Source organism: Myotis brandtii, unplaced genomic scaffold (assembly GCF_000412655.1).
Source record: "Myotis brandtii unplaced genomic scaffold, ASM41265v1 scaffold704, whole genome shotgun sequence".
In the NCBI taxonomy this organism is placed as follows: Eukaryota; Metazoa; Chordata; class Mammalia; order Chiroptera; family Vespertilionidae; genus Myotis; species Myotis brandtii.
In genome coordinates this window covers 856,739-882,386 of record NW_005370762.1, presented here as the reverse complement: position 1 = coordinate 882,386, position 25,648 = coordinate 856,739, and the positions used below count along the sequence as shown (strand labels likewise).

Here is a 25,648-nt window from a genome sequence, read left to right as displayed (position 1 = left end):
GGATGTGCGGGGGGGGGAGGGGGTGGGGGGGGGGGGGGTCAATCCGGGAAAAAGGAGACATATGTAAAACTTTAGACAATAAAAGAGAAAAGAAAAGAAAAGATGGACAAGATGCTTAATACATGAGTTGCCTGCCTTACTTTCCCTGTTTTGCAGATGAGGAAACTCAGCGCCCAGGAAAACTTTCTACCCCAGCGACAGTTTCAGGAACGGAACACAGTTCTCCAGGTTCCTTCTCATTCCCCCCCCTCCCCCCCTGCCCCGCCCCACCCCAGGACTCGGCCTCCAGAGGCGGAGACCTGCCTGGAGGTACTGCTCACCCGCAGCCGGCGCCCGAAGACGGTGACCTGGCCCCGTGCCTGCTCCTTGCGCTGCCGCCACTCCACCAGGTTGAGGCCATTGTCGATGGGCAACGTGACGTTCCTCTTACCCACGGTGGGGTTGACAGTGCCGGCCAGCAGGTGGGGCTCAGTCTGCAGCGCCACCTCCATGCCATTGGCCAGCAGCAGCCGCAGGGAGCCATCCGCCCCGATGTAGTAGCTGTTCCGGACCTGGTCTGAGGGAGAGGAGAGGGACAGACTGCTCAGGAGGGACAAGGACGGAGGGAGGCAGCGGTGTGGTTTTAATATGTGTTTATTTTTCTGACTATAGAAACAAAATATTATTATTAAAGAAAACGAAGAAAATATATGGACAACAGCCACAATCTCAATACCACCCTCCCCGCCCCCCCCAAAAACCACTATAAATATGATGGTATTATCCTAGATTTTTAGGATATTCCCTAATATAGTCAGAGTATAAAATGTGGCTTATAGTTTTTCACTGACGATTGTATTATATTGTTGAATATTTTTCATGAAAGATTTTACTAATGAATGAGCAGTATTCCATTGTATGAAAATAATTTATTTAACCAAGCTTCAAATAGATTTCTAATTATCGCCAGTTTTCATAATTACATGTAACACTGCAAATAAATATATTTTAAACATTAAGCTAAGTGAAAGAAGTCAGACACAAAAGGCCTTGTATGGTGAATCCCTTTATGTGAAATGTCCAGGACAGGCCAATTCATAGAGAGAGAAAATAAATTAGTGAGGGGAAGGGGAATGGATAGTGACTGCTAAAGGGTAAGGGTTTCTTTTTGGGAGTGATAAAATTTTTCTAGAATTAGATAACAGTAATAGTTGCATAACTTTGTATATATACTAAAAACCACTGAACTAACTGCACACTTTCAAAGGGTGAATTTTATGGTATTTGAATTTTATCTCAATCAAAGAAATATATTTTTTGGTAAGTCAATGTATTCGTTTTGGGTTATTTAATCAAAACAGATTCCTATAAATATTAGTAGAATGAAGGGTGAACATTTTTAAGGCTCTTGATGTACACTAGGGTAACAGTGTTCTTTATAACAAGGTGAAAAATAACTCCAAAACTTAAATCACTGACAGAATGCCAAATATATTTGTGATTTAAAACATATATATGATTTAAAACATATGTTTAAATAAAACATATATATGTATATATGTTTTAAACTATTGTCATATATATACATTACAGAGGGTCCCTGACTCGCAATGGTTCTACTTATGGTTTTTCAGCTTTATGATGGTGTGAAAGCAATATTCTACATGAGATATTCAATACTTTATAATAAAATAAGGCTTTGTATTTGATGATTTTGCCCAACTGTAGGCTAATGTAAGTGTTCTGAGTACATTTAAACTAGGCTAGGCTAAGCCATGGTGTTTGGTAGGTTAGGTGTACTAAATGAATTTTCGACCTAGGATATGATATTTTCAACTTACAATGGGTTTATTGGGATGCAACCCCATCATAAGTCATGGAGCAGCTATATATATAACAGTAATTTAAAAAATAGATACGATTTTGAAGTTTTATATTTGGTTGAAACATTTTAATTCGGATCTGTAGCTAAAAGATGCTTCTGGAGAAAAAAGTCAATTTCAGCTGTGAAATGCACACGGAATTCTCTTCTAAAAATGGAATGAACATCTCTGACCTTATACTGCACTCTCCCGCCTCTTGTCCCTTCTCTGCCTTTGCCTCTGTCTGCAATAAATGGTAGCCCAAGTCCTTCCTTAGAGGCTCTGCTTCACTGTGCTCTCTTCTTAGAAGCTTCCTCTGTATCTCTGGTTAAAATGAATGCCTCCCCCATATGCCCCTTCACCTCTCTATGTGTTTCATTGGTGGTCTTGGTGGCTGAGGGATGTAGGGTTCGCCCACCTGTTAATCACCAAATTCTCAAATACCTCAGTGCTTACGGTGAGAGGCACTCTGCATTGAGATTAAGATCAAGGGTTTTGGAATCAGGCTACCTGAGTTCAAGTCCCAGCGCTGCCAATCTCCTGCTGTAAGACCAGGGGCTAATTCTTTAGCCTCTCATGCCCTTGTTTCATCTGCACACTGGGGCAATAACTGTATTCTTACCTCACAGGATCAAGTGAGATGAGTACTTGGCGTATAGTAAGTATCATATAAACTGTGGCTATTGCTCGTTTTATGTGCCTGGCACTGTGCTGGTCACTGCCATGCATCTCGTCATCTCTATCTCCACTACCCCATTTCACACACCTGTCAGAGTGAACTTTTCCAGTATGACCATGGTCCTTTATTTGGAAAAAGGGAGATATTAGTAATACCTACTTCATCTGGTTATTGTGAGGATTAAATAGGACTATGAATGTAAAACACTAAAAAATATAGTTCATACCAGTAAGTGCTCCGAAATGTTAGTTATCACTATCACTTTTATTGCACGTGCTTAGTAAACATTTGCTGGACTGAACTAGATATATTCCGGGCTCTGACAAGCAATAAGGATGTTGTTTTTGTAGGAAACCCTCACTGAATCTTCCCTGCTAGAATAGCATAAAATGGGTCTCTCTCCCTCCCCTGTTTCCTCCCCTCTCCATTTTCTCTCTCACACACAGAATCCTAAAATCTGCCTCAAACTCGCTATGCATCATTCACCGACAATCTGTATTTTACTTCCTTTGAACAGTGAAAAAGCCTGTGCCAATTTATCTTTTATAAAGCTGCTTCCTCCTGAATCCACATACGTCCATTAATGGTGACTCTGGGTGGAACAGCATCTGCAGAGCCCCATCTCAATGATCCCCATTTAATGTGAGCTGTGACTTCCCAAGGCTGCTGCTCATTAGCAGCTCCTTCCTGTTTCTGCCCAGTGTTCAGATGTGAGATGAAATCGAAAGCGCTTTTTACAAAGACTACTGAGGCGGCTGCAGAACTGAGCATCTGGGCCTGGTGTGAACGAAGGAAGAGGAGGTTGGCAGAGGTACCAAAGAGGGAAAACAGGCACTACGTCTCCTGGGGTCCAATATGTACTTTTCCTTTTCACATTGCACTGTCTCTGAAATTGCAATGTGTCTTAAGTCCTTATATGCATTTCAGGCGGTGGGTCTCCCTCCAGCCCCATCCCCCAACCTGAAAAGTTGTTATTAAATTGATGGTGCCTTTTAAAACCTTTTTGATGGCACTTTTGATTTTCAAAAAAAAAAAAGTTGCCAAATATAAGAAAGCCTGCATTAACTTTTAAGAAAATTGCTCAAAGTTAGCTTAGAGGTATGGAATGGGTGAGACAAGTCTTAACCACAGGGAAGAAAAGGGGCCTGAAGGACAAGGTGTCCGAGTAATGAGTGGCCTTGCTGTCCCTCGTCAGGCAGAAGCCTGGCTGGCTCGGCATTGGTACCTTCTCTGGGTAACAACCCAGTGAGAGCATCACACCGGGGTGTGGCCCAACCCAGGGCTGCAGGTGCTCGGTGGGGAAGAAACCCTAGGGTTTGGTTTCTCTTTCTTTGAGAACTGCTATTGCTCTTTGAGTTTTTTTTAAAAAAAAATTGAATTTACTGGGGTGAGATTGGTCCATAAAAGCATACAGGTTTCAAGTGCACAACTCAACAAAACGTCTTCTGCACAATGTATTGTATACCCATCGCCCCAAGCAAAATCTCTTTTTGTCCCTGTTTCCCCCGCCACACACACTTTGCCTACCTCTACCTACCCTTTCCCTTTCCCTCTGGCTATCACCACATTGTTGTCTCTGTGTGTACACACCCCCACACACGCACACACACGCACATGCACACACACACGCACACGCACGCACACACACAATTTGCTTAATCCCTTTATCTTCTTTCATCCAGCCCCCAAACCCCCTTCCCCTGTGACAACTGTCAGTCTGTTTCATGTATTCATGACTCTGTTTCTATTTTGTTCATTAGATTCCACATATAAGTGAAATCATATGGTATTTGTCTTTCTCTGAGTGGTTTATTTCACTTAGCCTAAAAATCTCCAGGTCTATCCATGCTGTTGCAAAAGGTAAGATTTCTGTGTGTGTGTGTGTGTGTGTGTGTGTGTGTGTGTGTGCGCGCGTGTGTGTGTTTTATGGCCTAGTAGAATTCCATTGTATAGATGTACCACAGCTTTTTTATCCACTCATCTACTGATGGGCACTTGGGCTACTTCCAAATCTTGGCTATTGTGAATAATGCTTCAATGAACATAGGGGTGCATATATTCTTTCGAATTAGTGTTTCAGGTTTCTTCAGATATATTCCTAGAAGTGGGATCACTGGGTCAAATGGGAGTTCCATTTTTAATTTTTTGAGGAAACTCCAGACTGTTTTCCACAGTGGCTGTATAAGTCTGTATTTCCACCAGCAGTGCACAAGGGTTCCTTTTTCTCTACATCCTCACCAGCATTTGTCATTTGTTGACTTATTGATGGTAGCCATTCTGACAGGTGTGAGGTGATATCTCATTGTAGTTTTAATTTGCATCTCTCTGATGATTAGTGACATTGAGCATTTTTTCATGTCTCTTAGCCACCTGTATGTCCCCTTGGAGAAGTGTCTCTTAGGTCCTTTGTCCATTTTTTAATTGGGTTGTTTGTCTTCCTAGTGTTGAGTTTTACGAGTTCTTTATATATTTTGGAAATTAACCCCTTATCAGATGTATCATTGCAAAATATGTCTCCCATACAGTGGGTTCCATTTTCATTTTGTTGATGATTTCTTTTGCTGTGCAAAAGCTTTTTAGTTTGGTGTAGTCCCATCTGTTAATTTTTTTCTTTTGTTTCTATTGCCCGAGGAAATATATCAGCAAAAACATTGTCATGAGAAATGTCTGACATTGTACTGCCTATGTTTTCTTCTAGGATTTTTATGGTTTTGTGAATTACATGTAAGTCTTTAATACATTTTGAGTTTGTTCTTGTGTATGGTCTAAGTTGGTGGCCTAGTTTCATTTCTTAGCATGTTCTTTGACGTTTTTGTTTAAAGGCATAGGGACTTCATTTGGGAGTAAAAATGGTTGTGAAAATATACAATTATTTTCTAATGGTGAATCAAATTCAACTACTTCTTAATTAATTAGTTAATAGACTGGACAAGTACTTACTGGCCAATACTAAGTGCTTGACCCATGCTGGTCACTTTATGGATATTGTCTAAAGAGAGGGTCTGAGCAACCCTGAGTCAGGCATTGCAAGTCAGTTCCATTTCCCAGACGCAGAAACTGAGGCCCAGAGAAGATTGACTCCATCCAGTTCACACAGGTAGGGACTGGCTCAGCAAGCATAGGGGTCCCTGTCTGTCTACCCTAGAACTCCTGCTCAGTGTGCTTCCCCACACCATTTGATGTGGCTTCAACCTGCTTTCTTTTCCCAGAGAAGAAAATTGAGGGCCATGGTGATGTGGCAGAGTGAGAACTAGAATTTGGATGTCTGACACCCAGCCCAAGGTCCTTTTCAATACTTTGTGTCAAAGCTTGTGGGAGTACAAAAAGCCATGTGGTTTACCAGCTGGTGTGGCTCTGTGGTTGAGTGTCGACCCATGAACCAGGAGGTCACGGTTCAATTCCTGGTCAGGGCACATGCCTGGGTTGCAGGCTCGATCCCCATGTAGGAGGCAGCCGATCCATGTTTCTCTCTCATCACTGATGTTTCTACCTCTCCCTACCTCTCCCTTCCTCTCTCTGAAATCAATAACAATATATTAAAAAACACAAAACAAAAAGGCCTGTGGGGTTGAGGGGGTTCGTGAAGACCAAGCGAGCCTTTTCCTGTGCTGCCTTTTTAAAAAAATGCTTACTAAGTCCAGCAAAGCTGCAAGCTCCACTCTAAGTCACCACATCCCCTGAGAACAATTGCGGCAGACAATTCACAGCAATGTTTCATCAACATGATTCAGCTGAAGCTAAAAGATCAACTCATATCAGGGATTACGTGATGGATGCAGAGAGGAAGGGTCTCCTCTCCATGGACTCTCAGCAGAGGCACAAACCATTCTCACCTGAGCTTCAGGAAGGGCTCCTCCATGCCCAAATCCCTTTCATAATTAAGTGTAATTATTCTGTCCTTCGTCCTTGCCTGCACCCGAGTGAGAGTGAGTCTTTAATCTGAGAGCCATTAGAATGGCAGAACAGTGAGGTCACCTCGATTAGGAGCTAATGGATTCTCTACCCTTTGTTCTGATGATAATGGGATGAGATGATGAAATATTACTCTGAGGCTTCAGGGAGAGAATTTATAGGACTCAGGCTGGTGTTTTGCAGATTAGGTGGCAATACAGAGGGAGACCAGTTGTAAAGCTTTTTAGCAGCTGGTTTCTTGTGTTATCCTTTTTCCAAATGGGTCTCCTCACCCCTCTGCCTCAAAGTCCCCCAGCCCCCACCTGGCTTACCTTGCAGGAGTGTATAGAAGGCACCTGAGGCAGACAGGTTGGTGGTTATGGTGACATCATCTTTGCTGGAGGTCTCTACCTGGACATGCACTGAGCTGTCTGTATCACTTCGGAAACTGCTCACCTGGCCAGTAGGGAAGGTCACATTTGTCAGGCGGCCAAAGCTGTCATACCTAAAAACCAAGGGGTAGTTCTGAGTAACAGGAATATAACGGTGTTAGAGCTGGAACTTAGCACGTTCTACCTCATGCCAAAGTTTTTGCGTGTTCTGCTTTTCTTTCTGTTTAGATGCATTTCCATGTCTCCTCCATCTCCTTGCACATCGTTTTCAGGATAAGGCTACACTTGCTGATACCGACTGCAGGCAAATGACTTACCTCTCTGAGTCTTATTTTCTTAATTCCATAAAGTGGAGAGGATAAGTCCTCTCCTGCCTACCTCCCAGGATTACCATGAAGGACATGTGGATGTGCCCGTAGCTATAAATGAATATTCACCCATGAAGGTGGAGATGATGTAACCATATGCTGACCCAGAGTCTCAAAGCTGGGGACTCCCATAGCTGAGGTGGGCAAACCTGATGCTTGAATACCTTGTCTAACCCCCCAAGAACTGGTATACAGATTTTATAAGAACAATATTAAGATGGGGCTTCCCAGGAAGCTATAGATCCTGGGAAAAGTGGACTTGGAATCCAAACCAGGACTCCGCTGCCACATAAGCAGGCCAAACAGATAGGCTCTTGCAATCTCTTCCCATCTAGATTCCATATCTGGCACCAAGCAGCTATGGATCTGCAGCTCTCACAACTCACAGCTTTGCTCTGGTGTGGTCCATCTGAAGCATTATAATTGCATCTTACTTTGTTTCCCCATTCTCCTGATAATAATAAAAGAAATACCTACCATCATTGAACACCTCCAACATACCAGGTATGGTGCTAGTCCCTTTTCATAGTCTTTCATTTAAACCTCACAACTAGTCTAAAAAGATATATAATATCTTCCTTTTGGAAGAGGCTCAGGAATTGAGGCTCAGAAAAGTGAAGTCACCTGCTCAAGGTCACACAGGTAAGTGGGTGGAGTCAAAATTCAAACTTCGATCTATCTGCTTCCAAGCTACCACTTGCTTCTCTGTCTCCAATGAGCATGCCGGTCCTGTCTATTTGCAAGTATCCATTTTGTGCTCGCCTACCTGCTGTAAAGTGGCTGGAAGATGGCAGGGAGTAGGCTATTAACATGCGAGTGATTATTTTTAATTAGGGGAGGCTGAAGTGTAAAAAGGTAGGTTTAAATAGCCTTTTTGCACTTGTATGTGAATGGGGAAAAACTTCTTCATCCAGATGTCAATATATACTTTGCTTCATGAATCTGCGTGCCATCCTTCTGCAGGGGCCATGCTAATCTTTATCTATCGTTCCAATTTCAGTAAATGTGCTGCCAATATTTCTGATTCCCACTCCTGCCCAAGCTTGCAGCATGGGTTCATCCACATGTGTCTCCCTCCCCCACTGTACTCTGGGTCTCCCTCTGGACTTTGTTTCATGCTTTGCCTTTATTACTGGAGTAAAGCTCGCCCCTGGGTCCCTGAGGGTTTTAACAATGGTGAAGTGAAAGGCCAAAAGTTCAGCCATGCTGGTTGTTCTGTGATTCCTTTAGCTGGGCCTAGCTTCCTGCCCCGATCCCTGGGTCCTACAGCTCATGTGGTTTCAGAGGAGGCCTGGGGAATGAGACCAGGCAGGAATTCTCCGAGCCACTTTCTGCCCAAGGTCAGATGTGGGTGCTGCATGGATTCTGCCACCTGCCATCTCTTTCTGTCCCTGTGCCTGGTACTGACCACATTCTTGACACTGAATGGTGACAGTCCCTGGCACAATCTGCCACAGAGGAGGTGTTGGTAAAGTTTAATGACTCATCAATCCTTGACCCAAGACTAAGTCAGAGGGAAGGGCTGAGGGGCTTTGGGAAAGCTGAATCTCTGTTGCTGAGGATGAGAAAGGGGAATGGAAGCCCTTTCCAAGATGGCGAGCAACACAGTGGCTTCTACCATCTACCTCATGCCTGGGCTTGTAGGGGCAAGGCTGTGGGGCTGTTACCAGTCCTTTCAGCTCTCCTACAGGTGGTTAAGGGCCTTTGGAAACCTATTTCCTGTCCTGATTTCTCATTTTTCTTCCTAAGTACTGAGTCAGATTCTTGTGAGAAATGGTCAGTCAGGCTTAGGGCCTGGTGGAGTAGCCCGAGACCTGGGCTGTGTCAGAGGTGCTGAGCACCCCTCGGAGCTGGGGAAGGGAGCTGTTCCGAGACTGCTGCTAGGAAGGAGGGCAAGTCTGGGGCAAAGATCCGGAATGTTTGCCCTAAGGCCCTTCTCACCTGGAGACTCCCTGGGACTCTGCTCCCCTCCCTCTAGGAGAGGCTGGTGTTCTTTCTGACCCTTTAAGGCTGCTGGAAATTTGAGCAGGAAGGAATGTCACACCAATGTTTACATGGTTATCTCTTGGAAGTAGAACTGCAGGTGATTTTAATTGCTTATTTGTATGTTTCATGTTCCCAACACTTCCTATAATTTACATGATTAGTTTCATGATCAGAAGTGTTGTGATGGCATACAGGGAGCATGTGACCACAGCTACCTTGGGGAGGAGGACCTTGTAAATTACTGGCATTTAAAGAAGAGTCTCATTACCAGACACCTGCCAATACCCATCTCCAGGCCTTGTCAGTAAAATACTTCTAGGGTACCCCACATTTTTTTATCTAAAAAAATATATTTTAGCCCTGACCGGTTTGGCTTAGTGGATAGAGCGTCGGCCTGTGGACTGAAGGGTCCCGGGTTTGATTCTGGTCAAGGGCATGTACCTTGGTTTCGGGCACATCCCCAGTAGGGGGTGTACAGGAGGCAGCTGATCGATGTTTCTCTCTCATTGATGTTTCTAACTCTCTGTCCCTGGACTGAAGGGTCCCGGGTTTGATTCTGGTCAAGGGCATGTACCTTGGTTGCGGGCACATCCCCAGTAGGGGGTGTACAGGAGGCAGCTGATCGATGTTTCTCTCTCATTGATGTTTCTAACTCTCTGTCCCTCTCCCTTCCTCTCTGTAAAAAATAGGGCGGGCACCCCACATTTTTGAGCCCCAAATCAAAACTCTCTAAGACTGGCTCAGCCCTGGTCATCTTGACTGTACCATTGTCTTATGAGTAAACAGAGCTCTCATCTTTTAAATCAACAGGAAGGTCCATTACAGTCCAAGAAGTTCATGGGATGGATACTGATTCATTCTGGTTCTTTGAACACCTGTTATCCATGTATATACTCTTTATTAATGAGACTACTTACTCAAACCCTCCACTTTCCTGACCTAACTGGCTAAAAAAATTTTTTATTATACAATGCAGGACACTTAAAAAGGAGGTTTACAGTCTTATAAAGAATTGATAGAGAGACTATTGATTAGGCATCAGATGTCATTTTAATACTACTTCTAACAAGGCCTTCCTTGTTCAAATGCCACCTCATAAAGCCCTCCCTGGTCTCTCTGGGGAGACTGGCACAGCTCTGTCATAGAATGTGTCCCCTGCATCGATGCAGCTGATGTACAAGTTGCCTCCTGCTTAGGCCTGGGAGTGCTCGAGTCAGGGCAGGGCTGTGGCGTCAGCCAGCCAGGCTGGGAATCTGGATTCCAGCTCCTGCCAGCAAAGGGACCCTGCAGGACTGGCTCTCAGTTCATCTCTGCTTCCCCAGCACTGGGACCAGCACAGAGAAGACAGGCAGGGAATGTTGGCCGCACAAATAAATCCATGCATAATTGGAAGCACAGGGCCTCTTTCCTGCTCTTTTGGAGTAGGGGGACCATGATTCATGCACACGCTGCCACCTGCAGGACCTGACAGAGGCTTGGCACACAGTAGGCGCATCATCAACATCTGCTGAATGCACGAACACGGAGACAACTGCTTACACTAAATGGTACTTGAGCAAGCTCTGTAGGCATCTCCCTAGAGTTTTCATCCCCAAGACAGAAAGAAGCTTTGCATAAAGGCAGACAATTGTAATTATTATTGAAGGTAGCCTGTAACACATAATTAAATCGAGCCTGAAGAAGATGCCATGAGAAGGCCCCATGCCTTCAAGACCTGGTTTTCATTTTATATGAGATGGCTGAAAAACAGTAATTTTCACTCCTCACATTTTCCATTAGAAGGACTGAATGTCTTAATTAAATGAACATCAAATGGAACAGCCAATTTATAGAATTTTCTTGTCTCCTATTCTATCATTGCGGTGCCTTCCAGAGCTTGAGAAATGCCACTGGATCTCTTTGCTGCCTGATCGATACCTGCGATTATCCCATCAGATCACCGGCTTCTGCCTCTGCGGGGAAGAGCTGGAGCTGCCCATCCTCAAGACCTTGGACACCTTCGCCCTGTGGCCCCCTCTATGGAGCCATTTCTCTTCCTGTTGAACAGCTGCTAAGAGACAGGGGGTCAGGGGGGGGCACCGCTGCCCAACAAGGGACAGGGGGGCAGTTCTCTGTACTCTCTGGATTCCAAGAGGCTGCTCCTGACCTTGGTCCTGTGATTAAGTGACTTCTGGACAATGGTTTAGTTACTTAAAGTACTGGCAAATATTCTTTCTTTCTAGCCAAGAGGAATGAAGGAGCATGGTTTAGTTACTTAAAGTACTGGCAAATATTCTTTCTAGCCAAGAGGAATGAAGGAGCGTGAGGATGTGGGAATAGAAGGTCCTTGGAGCCAGATGGTCTAGGCTTTGAATCCAGGCTCTCCACCTGCCAGCAATGCGACTCTACTGGCTCATTCATCTTCATTTCTTATAGAGCATGTGTTCCTAGAAGCAAGTGTTCTGTCTTCTCTCTCATCATTGATGTTTCTCCTGCTAACAACCAACCCTCACCACACTGACATTATTGCAGGCAGATTATGCAACCTAACCTCTGGAAGCCTCTATTTTCTCCTCTATAAAATGAGGGTAAGGATACCTATCTTAGTCAGAGATTGTGGAGATCAAAAGGTAACATATTTAAAAGGAAATGCCAATGCTTACCCAGGCTCACAGGACCCAACAAGGCTTCTTTCACTAGTCCATCAACCTCCTGAGGGAAGGGACTTTGTGTGGTCACTGATGCATCCCAGAACTAAGAAGAGTGCTTGGCAGATGCTTAATAATGTGAATGGTTGTTGGTTGAAAGACTTGCTCCTTTCTGCCTCTCTTTATAATTTCACTTTGAACCCTACTCCTCTAATACTTCCTGCATTCCTTCACATCTGCTCTGTTCTGCAAACATACCAAGCTTTAACCAGGCTTGGGGTGCTCTCACTTACTGTTCCCCTGGCTGGGAATGCTCTTCTCTCCCATCTCGGTATGGCTAGTTCCTTTCATTTTTCATGCTTTAGTTTAAATGTTATCACTTCATGCCTTTCCTGATCACCCTTTCTGAAATAGATAGGTCCTCCCATCTCTATCACATTATTTTATTGTCTTCATTATACATATTATGTTGTTTATGTGTTTACTTATTTGTTATCTGTCTCTTCCCTCTAAAATATAAGCTCCATGAGGAAAGGGACCCTGTACGCATTCTCAGTGCCTAGAAGAACACCCAGCATTTAAAAGGTGCTCAATACATATTTCTTGGATGAATAAATGAGTGAATGGTAGATGTTATTTTTTTCCAGAGAATAACTAAGAACTCCACCCCTTTAACTCCCCACTTCCCTATGAGGAAGGGAAAGTTCACTAATATTCATCGAGTACCATTTAGGTACCAAGCACCATGCTTATAACCATCTTTTGAGGTAGGTATTATTATCATCATTTCACAATTGGTGAAGCTAAGACTCAGAGAGGAGAAATCACTTGCCTAAGATCACACAGCTAGCAGAGGAATATAGATTCAAAATCAGGCTGTGTTCCTTCATCAGGCTTCCCATAAAAATGATGCTGCTTCAAATCAAAACCTTCGTGTTCACCACTATGTTAACGAAAATATTGTGTTTGGAAATCTAAATCAAGAAGACTGACAGCTTTCTTTTCAAGATGCTTTGCTTTGATACCACTGTTACCAGTACTGACCCTTCCGTGATGCCGGCCCCCACTCAGGGGGTTTGATGGGGATGACCAGATGACTGGCTTTTCATAATTCTTTCTACTGACTTTTCTTCACTCCATTTCCCCAAAGCATCTTTGAAGCACAGGGAAAGAAAACACATAAAAGATTCATATAGTTGCCGTGAACTTGGCTCTCAGAAGAGGACCACTAAAGAGTATCTTCACACACACCGCAAGGCTTTCTTCTTCACACTCAATACTTCACATCTCAAACCTCTGAACTCTGTGCAGCTGTGGAGGAAAATGCCAAATTGCCTCTCTGATACTAACCTTTGTTGACTGGGACTTTTTTGGTTGGAAAATAAAGGATTTGATTTTTGTGCTTTTCATCTATGACCACCATCATCAACAAGAACAGCCCATGCACACAGAGAGTTCCCTTGGTTTTAGGTCATTATAATAGATGCTGTCATTACATTATTAGTTCCTCTGACAGGATACATTTTGGCTTCTGCAATAAAAACTAATACTTGTTGCCCATTTCCCATAGAATTAAGTCCCAACAATGAAATCTAGCCTTCAGGTTTTCTAAGATCTGGTTCACCCCACACTATAGGTCTTATCTCTCACTGATGATGTACTTGAGGCAGTGCATCTAGGAGAAAGGATTCAGGTAGATCTGGGATTGAATCCTGGCTGACAGGTATACAATGTCATAGAGCCAGTAGGTGTCTGCACTGGTTATTCTCTTTTTACCCCTCAGATCCTTTCTGTGCCCTTCTCTGCCCAGAAGAGCTGAACTTCACAGACTACATCTCTGGGCCCTCTTGCTGGCTTGCTTCTGGTTGGATTCAGTCAGTGGTAGGCACTGGCCCAAGAAATTGGGGATCTAGAGTTTTTCATTTTCCCCTTCTCCTTCAGTACTATGTTTCTTTTGTTTTTTTTTAAATATGTTTTTATTGACTTCAGAGAGGAAGGGAGAGCGAGAGAGAGAAACATCAATGATGAGAATCATCGATTGGCTGCTTCCTGCATGCCCCCTATTGGGGATCGAGCCTGCAACCTGGGCATGCACCCTCACTGGGAATCGTACCGTGACTTCCTGGTTCCTAGGTCAATGCTCAACCATTGAGCCACACTGGCCAGGCATTACTGTATTTCTAATAGTGGCTGTATCTATCTGCAATTACTGTTTCTACCAGATGGCTTCTCTTCCATGGTTACAGCACCCACTGAATTCAGTAACAATATCCTATTCTTTCCCTGCTTTGCCCTTCAGCCTGATGGTTGGTCATGGTTGTTCACTATTATTACTGCCTTGGATGCCTTACCATCCTTTCTTGGTTCCCTTGTCCTTGCTTATATCTCTGTAACATTTATTTATTTGAAATATATTTTTGTTGGGTGTAGAATTCTAGGTTGACAGGTTTTTTCCCTTTATATTCAGCACTTTTGTCTTCTAGCTTGCATGGTTTCTGATGAGAAGTCTGTGTAATTATTATCTTTGTTCTTCTGTATGAAATGCCTTCCACTTACTCCCCTCCCACCGCCTTCCCCACAGCTGCTCAATATTTTCTCTTGTATTTAGCAATTTGAATATATGCCTAGGGATGTGTGTGTGTGTGTGTATTCTGCTTGGTCTCTCTGAGCTTTTTGGGTCTATGGCTTGGTGTCTGTCATTACTTATGAATAATTCTCAACCATCAAATCCTCAAATATTTCTTTTGCCTTATTCTTTCTCTCTTCTCCTGGAATTCCACTTCCATTAATAATAAACCAGCTGATATGCCCCCTGGCTCTTGTATATCCAGTTCTGTATTTTTTCACTGGTTTTTCTCTTTGTATTTCAGTCTGGGTAATTTCTTTCTTTTTGATTTGAAGACTTGAACTTTTATTTTCATAATTTGGTCTCTGTTTCACAACTTCCTTTCAATTTGGTAGTGTGTATTACTTTTTTTAGTATTAGACAAAAGATATGTCTCAAGGCTTTTTGTAAGATATTTAGTGATTTGTCATTTTGCCTATACAATAGTAGCTATAATTTCAGTTTATTTTGAAAATAGGTCCAAATTTACTTGAACTATAATTATAATTTTGACTGCTATTTAAAAATAGATGCTATGTTATTAAAAATAGATGCTTTATATCTCAATAAAGCTGTTACAAAACAAAACAAAATAGGTGCTGTATGTAGGTGGTCTTGACCAGTTGGAGCTTATATCACTGCAAGCAGATATCCAAAAAAAAAAAAAGCCGTCATTCAAATGACTTGAATTATATATAAACTAGTGGCCCATTGCACGAAGATTCGCACAATAGGCCTTCCTTCCCCTGGCTGCTGGTACCGGTTTTCCTTCGGCACCTGGGACCCAGGCCTTTGGTCCAGCCGCAGCAGCGAGGCCTGGCTTTTCTTCTCCAGCTGCTCCCAGCCCCTCCTTTTTTTCCCCAGCTCCTCAAGCGGAGCCCAGGGTGGGCTGGAAGCCTGGAAGCCTGGCGACCCAGGCCCCCAGCCCCTCCTTGAGCAGAGTCCAGGGCCGGCGCGAAGCTTGGCTTCCTCTGTCACTGGGAGCAACCCAAGCCTCCTGCTCACTCCAGCTCTGTGGCCGCCGCCATTTTCAGTCGTCTTCAGTCTTCACTCCACGCCTGTGTATGCAAATTAACCACCATCTTTGTTGGGTTAATTTGTATAGTCGCTCTGATTGGCTGGTGGGTGTAGCAGAGTGGTGGAGTGATGGTTAATTTGCATGTTTCTCCTTTATTAGTGTAGATATGAACTACACTAATATGTAGATATGTAGATATTTCTGTTAAATCTAAAGTGAACCTAAAGTAGTCTTTTGATAGGGCAATTTGTTCAGTCTTGTTGATCAACATCAGGATTATTGTTTGAGAAACTGGGTAATTTCTATAGACCTATCTTCTTTCCTTAGCTGTGTCAAGTTGACTGATAAGCCCATCCTAGGAGTTCTTCATCTCTGTAACTGTTTTTCGTTTCTAGTATTTCCATTTTATTCTCTCTTATAGTTTCCATTTCTCTGCTGAAAGTATCCGTCTGATCTTGTTCACCTTTTCCATTAGGGCCTTTAACATAATTATAGTTTAAAAATCCCTGAAAAAAAAGTTTTAACCTCGGTGTCATATCTGAGTGTGGTTCTGATGATTACTTTGTCTCTTGGAAGTGGGTTGTGCTTTTTTTTTCCTTTTTGTATGTTCTGTTGAAAGTGTCACATCTTGTGTAGCACAGTAGAGATGGAGGTAACAGGTTTTATGCCTTAAGATGGGTATGAGTTTCCTTCTGCTAGTATACCTGTGTGGATGCATGGGTGCATGAGTTACTTTACTTAGGATTTGAGCTGGCTTTGAAGTCTATTGTTTCTATGGCTAACCTTAGTGCATAACAGGCTTTAAATTCTGCTAACCACCTTGTGTTTAGGGTGCTAAACTTTCCCCCTCCTCTCAGTGTTAACTCCATCCTCAGCTTTAGGTTCCCTCTTTGTGCTACCTCTCAGAGAGGGTCTCTTTCCATGCTCTTGTCCCTTTCTTATCTTTTTCCCAGTACTACTGTGCTTTTCACTGTTGGATTTAGCTTTTTAGCTAGTGGTAGGGGCTGGTGAGCTCCACCTAGACTCTTTGCTCTCACCATTGTTGTTTCTCTCTCTATTGCTCTGATTAAACCTCAGTCTTACATACCCATGGTGTCCCTGAGTCTCAGCAGTGCGACCTCTTCAGTGCCCCTGCCCCTTTTCATTCTGAGCCCATTGCAGATTACTACCCTCCCAGAAGAAGTTTAAAAATGTTTTCTTCCCTCATTCAGCTGTAATGGGTTTCCACCAGTGCCTAAGTAGGATAGAGTTAGCTGCTCTTCTTGCCACAGATTCAGGCTTCTGTTCCATGTGGGAGTAAGGTGCGTAGAGTCTGGGTAGAGCAGGCAGATATTTGAGTCCCTCCCTCAGCAACTGCTGTACCTCTCCCTGAAGTATACTTGTATACAAGGCACACTTTCTTAAATCTTTCTCCACTTCTTCTTGAGAGTACCTGGTGGGGTTTGAGGAGAAAAGTCTGAAGAGAATGTGGACTCCCCCAGTCTCTGCAGCCCCCAAGGGTTTCATACATTTAGCATTTGTAAACTTACCAGCTAGCCTAGCTGGACTCTTCTTTCTGGTAACTGGCTGCACTTACCTAGGGAATCAAAGGCTCACATCTTGTCTTTCTCTTCAGGAGTCTGTCACCCCTTGGATTTACTCAGTTTATTGCCCTCTGGCCTCAGATAAGGAGTTCAAGGAAAACTCATGAATTGGCCATTTGTCTGGCTTACTTTTGTTTTTGGTAAGACTAGGAACAATGCTCTTTCTAGCTCTTACATCCTCAGCAAAACCCAGAAGCCAAGGCTCTTTATTTGAACCTTTTGAGTTGAATTCTAGATCCTGCTGGGAGCAATGACAGTGCTGAAGCTGGGATTCGAATCTAGTATCCTTCTAACCACAGCATATTTTCTCTTCCCTTCTTGATCTCCTTTCCCTTCTGGATTTATATTTCATTCATAAAATACTTGCTGTACACCTATTAGGTGGCAAGCCCTAAGCTTGATACAGAGATAAATTAGGGTCTCACAGGAGTTAATGTTAGCGTAACTATGACAGGGGCTGTCAGGGGACACCAGAGCCACTTCCCCCTATGAAACTTGGGGCAATGGATTGCTCCTGCCCACTCAGCAAGCCAGTCTTGGAACCTCATGCTCATCAGGCCATTTTCTTAGCCATCAAATGCCATTGACCCAGGAGCCAAGTCTGAAATGAATGATGCCACATATTGGAGATGAAGGTTGCATTATAGATTCCTTTGAAGTTTTCTGCCAGCAGATCTGTGGGCCGAGGGAAGGAAACTAACCTTGATTCCTCAGAATTGTGAACTCTTTAAGTCAAGTTTCTCTGAAGTGTGTGATATTTATGTTACATGTATTATTTAATCTGTTGAGAGGATCAATTAAGCCAACTTAAAACTGATTTCAGTAATAGCCCATGTCACAGGCAAGCCTGGGCTGATTTTTTTTTTTTTTTATATTAGAGCATTTGGATTGGAATTCACTAAGCTGCCTCATGGAGCCAAAAATAGAAAATTCACTAGAGCAATGGTGCCTTGGAAAAATCTGTCCAAATCTGCCCAGCTGGTATGGCTCAGTGGTTGAGCATCAACCTATGAGCCAGGAGGTCACAGTTTGATTTCTGGTCAGGGTGTGTGCCTGGGTTGTGGGCTCAATCACCAGTGGGGGGTGTGCAGGAGGCAGCTGATCAATGATTCTCATCATTGATGTTTCCATCTCTCTCTTTCTCTCTCCCTCCCCCTTCCTCTCTGAAATAAAAAATATATTAAAAAAGAAAAATCTGTCCAAATTTATGTTAAGAAACACCATAATGATAATAATATCACACCTTTACTTCTTGGGAGCTTCATAGTTCGTGAAGTATTTTTACTTTCAGGGTTTATTTAATTTTTCTGGTCCTCACAATGGCCCTGAAATTGGGTAGAGCAGGCATTGTTTCTGGTTGAGACTTGTGTCTGGAAGCCAGCTTGCCTGCCCAAGTCACACAGCGATCACCCAGTGAGAACAGCTATCTGGTACCCTCACCTGTGCTCACAATCTGAGCTGGACCAGTTTTCCTTGACCCACTCTGCATGCCTTTTCCCAGCCCATTTTGGATATTCTCAGAGACCTGACCCTTTCCTAGTTCTGATCTCTGAGATGTGCCACTTGATCTTGCTCTTCTGGTCTGACCTCTAATTCCCTACCAACTGCAATTACAACCTTTGTCTGCTCCTTTGATTCATTTACTTGAAGCTGCTCCTGGGTACATCTTTCATGCCCAAACAACATTTCTGCAATTACTGGTGCTGCCACTAATACGGCTTGTAAACAATAATAATAATAATAATAATAATAATAATAAATTAATAATGACAACAACCACAGCAGATATCATTTGAGTACTTATGATGAGTAAGACATTGAATTTTCCATATTTTATCTCTTTGAAATTTTGAACCTCAGACTATCCCTATAAATAGATTCTATTTCTATCTGAGTCATGAAGAACTTAAGGTGAACCCAGTCAGTGTAGTTAAAAGAATACAGATTTGTGTTCTGGCTCTGCCATGTACTCATGGTGATTTTTGACAGATGAGTTACCTAATCTCACTGTCCCTTAGTCTGTTCATCTGTAAAAAATGTGGGTGATAATTTCTACCACCTGAGGTTGCTATGAAAATTAAATGGGAAAGAGCCTGACACGTAGTAGGACCTCAAAAAAATGAGTTTCTATTTTTATTTTAGGGCTTTTATCTTCCACTCCTGGGTAATGCTATTTAGTGGATACTTTGAAATTTCAAATACGATTTTATACAAAGCGACTATATTAACTTCTTCTTCTTAATAAAACATCAACTCTGGCTGTATATTTTATCAGGGAAGCCAGAGAGGGAGAAATGGGGTCCTTTCTGGGAGAGTTGTAGGAAATGGTTTTAGATTTCAGGGTTGGTAGAGAGTAACGGGTGCAGTGATGTGTAAGAATTCAGTTTGGGATTAGAGAGTGACCTTGGGAACTAATTGAGTGTACCAACTTGCTCTGACAAAGAAACCCCTGTATTGGCTAAATAATATATAAGAGGTTTCCGTCGGGCAATGGGGGAAAATGGAATTATTTAGCGTATTTCCATTTCAGTGAGTTAATCAAGATAATTGCTGTTTTCCTGGATCTTTGTCTTTTCTTTGTAATTAACAAGGAATTTAGCCAGTGAACTTTGTATAAATTGCTGTGACATTTTTTGGTGCACATTGTATTTAAAAACCTATTACAGATCCTTTTCCTTCGAATTCTAGGACTGTGAGAAACGGATGCTTGATCAAGCTTAAGAAAAATTTATGGCTCAAAGATTCAAGTTCATTTGGAATTAATAAACAGCAGCGGGAAGCAAGGCAGAGCTCAACGAGCATGTGCTCCAGCGTCAGACAGACGCGTTCTGCTATGTTCTCACATATAACAGTGGATGAATGAGCCTCTCTGAACCTCAGTTTCAATTTCTGTAAAACGGATAATATCACCCATTTCCCAGAGCTGGTGCGATAATTAAATGCAACCATGTGGTTCCTAACCCGTGTCTGGTGTGCAACAAGGCTGGTTCCCTCCCCAACTCCTGCATACTTATCTAACGGTCATGTGCTCAGCAGACTCAGTTGTCTGGAATGTGGCTAAGACCTTAAAAAGAACCTTAAAATCTAGGTAGAAAGGGAGATGTTATGAAGTCCACTGATTAAAATAGCTTATAGAGAAACATCTCAGATATATTTGGTTTTTAATAGGATTGGAATGAACTGATCTCTGATTCTCTGACCACAGCACGGAGGAAGCCCTATCCTGGGATAAGAGAAGGGAAGTGAGCTACTTGAGGGGGCTCTATTGCAGAAACAACTAGTGACTCAATAGCGCCACCCTGAGAGAGGAAGCAGTACAACTATACCTATTAGACACAGGACCCAATAAAAGAAAGTGTAGAAACATTTGGGGCAGGAGGGGAGGGTCCTATAGCCTTATCGCCTCACTTCCTTGAAACTATCTTCATATTACAGCATACTATGCAATTGTGGGTGTTCCTTATGAATGACCTTGACTCATAAAAATAAAGATTTCATTATGTCTGTATAATGTGTTTGAGAAGGGAGGCATGTAAAGCACTTCATAAGTTCCATCCAAAATGGTTAAAGTGAAAAAAAAAATTTTTTTTTAACTTAAGATGAGAGCTTTGGTAACTGGACAATTCATCTACATGGAAATGTTCCTTTCCCCATTGCCATATTTCTGGATAGTGGTCATACGAAGATGCTAGCACCCTTTCAAGTACTTTTCATCTACATCACCTCCCTGTTGAGAAGGTAGTCATTGTTTCCATTTCACAGATGTGGAAACTGAGGCCTCCTGAGATTACGTCCATGGGAGAGCTGGGATTCCAGCTCAGTTCCTCTGACTCCAAAGCTCATGCCTTTTCCACTACAATATGTTCCTTCCCAGGCGCAAGCATCTCAAATATGAACATGCAGAATATATTACAGGTAAGGGTTTGCATCCCAAATCCTGAACTGAAATGACATAACAAAAATTAACACTCCATCAATTCACCTCTAATCCTATAGTACATCTCATGAAATAAAACTATTAAATGGCCTTGCCTGATACTTACTCATAAAATGTTGTCCATCCATTTTCATTGCTTTTAGTTGCCAGAAGGCCAGAGTTGCCATGGTATGTCATCATGGCCAACTCGTGTCCTTGTGTGGTCACACTCCTGAGTGCACTGTTGGTGCCCATAGTCATCCAGTACACCTGGCCATCTGGGCCCACCAGCCAGAGGGGCATCCCGGTAGAGTCTCGGCTGATGTCCACCCTGTTGCCATTGTTGTCTGTGATGAATGTGATGTCGTCATCTCCAGTGTAGGTGAAGTTGTAGAGGTAATCTCCTGTGGGCAGGCTTTGGGTGTACAGATGCTTGCCACTGGTATCAAACAGGTAGAGCTCCTGGTCGATTGGTGAAGACAGCTCATACATGTTCTGGGTGTTGAGGAAAGGCTTGTTCTTCCTGATAAACCGAATTCGGATATTACCAAGGTCGGCCACGTAGAGTTCCCCGTCAGCACATACAGCTAAGGAAGATGGGGTATTCAGCTTTGCATCCTTGGCATAACCATCATCTCCAGAGAAACAATCACAGTTGGCATCATTTTTACAGTCACAGCCACTTGGGGCCCCAGCCACTAGCGAGATCTCTCCGCTCGTGGTGACCTGCCTGATTCGGTTGATCTTTTTCTCATCGGTCTCAGCGATATACAGGACGCCATTGTGAGAGACAGCCAAGGCGGTGGCTGACTCCAGGGTTGCATGGATGGCCACCTTGCTCAGCAGAAAGTGGTCGATGCCGGGGACCTGGCAGTGCATAGGCCTCCCGGCAACAATGCGCACCTGGTGGTTTTCAGAGATTTGCAGAACCACGTTGTTGTCGAGGACATAGAGGGAGTTGTCCATTGGGTTGATGGCTAAGTCTGTGGGCCACTCCAAGCGAACCTGACAATGGAGACACCAACACTCAAATGCTTGGCAAAGTGCCCACCACTAATCACCCCATACTCCATATGGTCCATAACAGTGTCCCAAGTGCCTTCACATGCCTGGTCCTCACAGCAGCCTGTCATCCACAATGGATGTCAGGCCCCTATCAGAATGAAATCATGCAAGACATCTGATGGCCTCTATTAGATTGACAAAACATGAAGAACAAATAAAAAAAGGCAAAGAAACAAAAAAGTAGGCAAGAGACAGACTTTGGAGTCAGACAGGCCTGGGTTCATATCCAAGCCCCACCACTTATCACCTTGGGCAGGTCCTTTGCCTCCCTGAGTCTCAATATTCACATCTGTAAAATGGGAATGACCACAGAGCAGAGAGCCTGACCCACAGTAAGATGGTAGCTCAGAGGATGGTAGCTAGTGGTATGGAGGTGGGAGGGGAAGACTGATAGAGTCTGAAGTAGGTGTGGCCCAGAGGCTTAAGAGAAACTCTTCATGAACTGTTGATATGATTTTTGTATGAAAGATGACTTCTCAATTCTTAGATTAACACGTGGCTAGGTGCTGGGGATATAAAGACAGAATAACCATGGACCCTCTCTGACATAGTTCCAGACCAGTGATTTCCAAATTAGGCCACCCATTCAAATTACCTGCAGTGATTTTAGAAAGTATTGGTGCTCAAATCCCACCCCTGGTCAACGAAGTCAGATCTCTGGTTGTAGGGCTCAGGCCCTGGCATGATTTCCAAAGCTTCCCGGGTGATTCTAACATGGGGCTGGAAATGACAACCGGATCCTGTCTCCTCCCTGTGTGATCACCAGCCCAGCAGCACTGGCCTCACCTTGGAGCTAGTCAGAAATGCAGAATGGCAGGTCTCACCCAAACCTACTGCGTCAGAAACCATATTTAAACAACATCCCTGGAGACTCCCACGCACACTGAAGTTTGTGAAGCCCTGCTCTAGATAATGGTGTTTAGTGCCATAAAGAACAGGTGCTCCCGGCAATGGGAAGGAGGGGTTCAGAGGTCCTGGGCCCCATGTCGGAGCCTCTTCTGAGCCAGGTTGGGAAGCTGGCAGGAACCATGGTGAGTCTGCAGGTGGGCATGCGGGAAAGGCCGCCGGCAGGTGTGGGTGAGGTGAGGAATGCTTTGCTGAGTGGATGGAGGCTGCATGGTTGGATATATCGCATGGGGAGGAGCTGGCATGAAGCTGTGTCCCCAAGGGGTCCAGCCACACTGCACAGGGGCTGGAAGTGCTGACAGGTGCTGCCTTCAGCTGATTTGCTTATCCGATCCCTAGGGACTCGTCACCTTAGTTTCCCGAGTGAGGGTCCTACAAAACGTTGGCATTCGGTCTAATCTGGGCTTATTTAAACAAGCATATGCCTTTAGATAAGAAACTTCTCTTCCAGAAATATAATCATGTACACCATTGTCTATAAGGGTGATTATCACAGCCATTTTCAATAATGGTGAAAAACTTCAAATGCCCAACAACAGAGAATGGGCTAAATAAGTTATGGTACATTTAGTTCACCCATAAATTAAAATAGTTTGTGTAGCTGTTATAACTGATGTAACAGCTGGATATTTAATGACATCAGAAACCATTCGCCATGTATTATGTGGAAAGAACAGGTTACAGAGCTGTAAGTATAGTGTGATCCCAACTGGGGGGAAATACAGTAAATTAGATGGATTATGAATAGGGAGGAGATGAAAAGCTTGAGGGATATACCCCAAGATGGTAACCATATTGGGATTAGAGGCAATTTTAACTTTCTTCTTTGCCATTACTAACTTTGTAAATTTCCTACAATGTCTATGTGACAGTTTACAGATGTAAAGAGAAACCCCTGTAAATTCCTTACACAGGAGACGTGGACACCTTCATCTGCCCCATTAGCTGAGGGCCCTTCTCAGGATGGGGCAGGCCCTTTCTCATTTCTTCTGCGCGATCCCTAGGCCCTGCTTCCTAAGGTTTTCCTGCTCCCTCCCTCCCAGCCTGGGTCCCTCTGTTCTCACAGGACAGGGAGCCTGAGGCAGGGCAGCGCCGATGGCCAGGCAGCTGCCTTCATGTGCCCAGTGCTCTCTGGAGCACAGAGGCCCACAGCCTTCAGCTGCATCAAGAACACAGTTTACTCTAAAGTGACAGGGGAATTTTCAATTTCCTAAAACCCATTTCTGTCAACACTCACTGCTAAATATTTTATGCCCTCTGGTCCTGTGGCACCTTGGGGACCTCCTTGCCCAGACCTTTCTGCCTGTCATTATGATGAAAAGATGGCTCCCTGATGAGTGGGTGGGGAGGGGGTGGGGGAGAGGGGACCAGGCCAGGGAGAGGAGGTGGAGAGAGGAGGATGAAGGAAGGGTGAGAACTTCCCTGCTCTCTCCTTTACAGCCCCGTGTGCAGAGGGACCTGGGAGGGAAGCTGCGCTCTTGGAGCCAGTCCTGGCTGTCCCAGTGCCCGGGTGATGTCCTGGACCAGACCAAGTGCCCACGCTTCTCTGATCTCACCTCCCTGTTAGTGACGATCATGCTGAGGCTTCATTTCCCATCACCCACACGGAGGGAGGAGCCTTCATACCGTGGCCCCTCTAGCTCCCACGTTCTGTGGTCCTGAGGGGGCATGGAGCCCCTCTCCTGTCCTCCCCAGCTGCTGTGCCCTTATAAGGCACTTTGAGGTGACTGCCTTATTGCAGAGTGATTTACTTCAAAAACTGGATTGTCAAATGAATGAACAAATAAACGACTGTGAAGGGCATAGAGAGAGTGAAGGATTTGGGGCCAGGACACCTCGAGTCCTCTCTCGGCTCCACAATTCCTACAGGTGTGATCTTACGCGAGTTACTTAAATACTTTGAACTGCTTTCCCCCTATGTAAATGCAGGTAATAAATATTACATAAAGTGAGTGTGAGAATCAAACAAGACAATGTACAAGGCAGCTCTCAGCAAATTATAAAGGGAATGAATAGTTACAGCCTATTGCTAGCTGGCCGGCACTGTGCTAGATAATTGATGTACATGATTGGATTAAACACAATTCATTTTCACATCCCTGGTGGAGCCTAGCCCGGGGCTCTGCATTTATAACTGCATTTTCTGTCACCACACCTCGGTGTCCTGATCTGTAAAATGGGATTGATAATAGCTAGCTCTTGGGATTATTTTGACAGCTAAACAGGAAAAGTGGAACAGTACTCATCTCTGTGTCCCCATTTTTAAATGTGTGCAGAACAGTATAGGTCCTCGGGCAATCATTTTCGACCCTAAGTCCAGAGTTATCCTCTGTCTATGGTGGCTGCAGCCAGCTGAGCTGAGAACCAATCTCCTGTTGTGAACAGGTGACACCTTTTGTTCCTTCTGCACTCTCTGCCTACCTCTAGGTTCTCCTAGCTCAGTGATGGCGAACCTATGACATGCGTGTCAGAACAGTACCCATCTCTGTGTCCATGTTTCTAAATGTGTGCAGAACAGAATAGGTCCTCGGGCAATCATTTTGGACCCTAAGTCCAGAGTTATCCTCTGTGTCTGTGGTGGCTGCAGCCAGCTGAGCTGAGAACCAATCTCCGGTTGTGAACAGGTGACACCTTTTGTTCCTTCTGCACTCTCTGCCTACCTCTACACTGTCCTAGGGTCTGGTCTTTGTCTCCTCCCAGAGCAGCTGGTCTGAGTTCCCTGGTTCTGCTCTTTGCTCTCTTGCCCCTGAGCTGAGTTCTTAGCTCTCTGG

General features: G+C 44.0%; 1 protein-coding gene across 6 annotated transcripts in view; it reads right to left on the bottom strand.

Moving 5' to 3' along the window:
* The window catches only part of TENM4 (teneurin transmembrane protein 4), a 384,882-nt gene that overhangs the window by 19,178 nt on the left and 340,056 nt on the right, over positions 1-25,648 (bottom strand). For all 6 annotated transcript variants that reach the window (XM_005882313.2, XM_014530001.1, XM_014529998.1 and 3 more), the window contains 3 exons: positions 21,034-21,911; positions 6,744-6,916; positions 321-556 (listed from right to left, as the gene is read on the bottom strand). In XM_005882313.2, the coding sequence (XP_005882375.1) occupies positions 321-556; positions 6,744-6,916; positions 21,034-21,911 (1,287 nt within the window). The remainder of the gene's footprint in view (positions 1-320; positions 557-6,743; positions 6,917-21,033; positions 21,912-25,648) is intronic.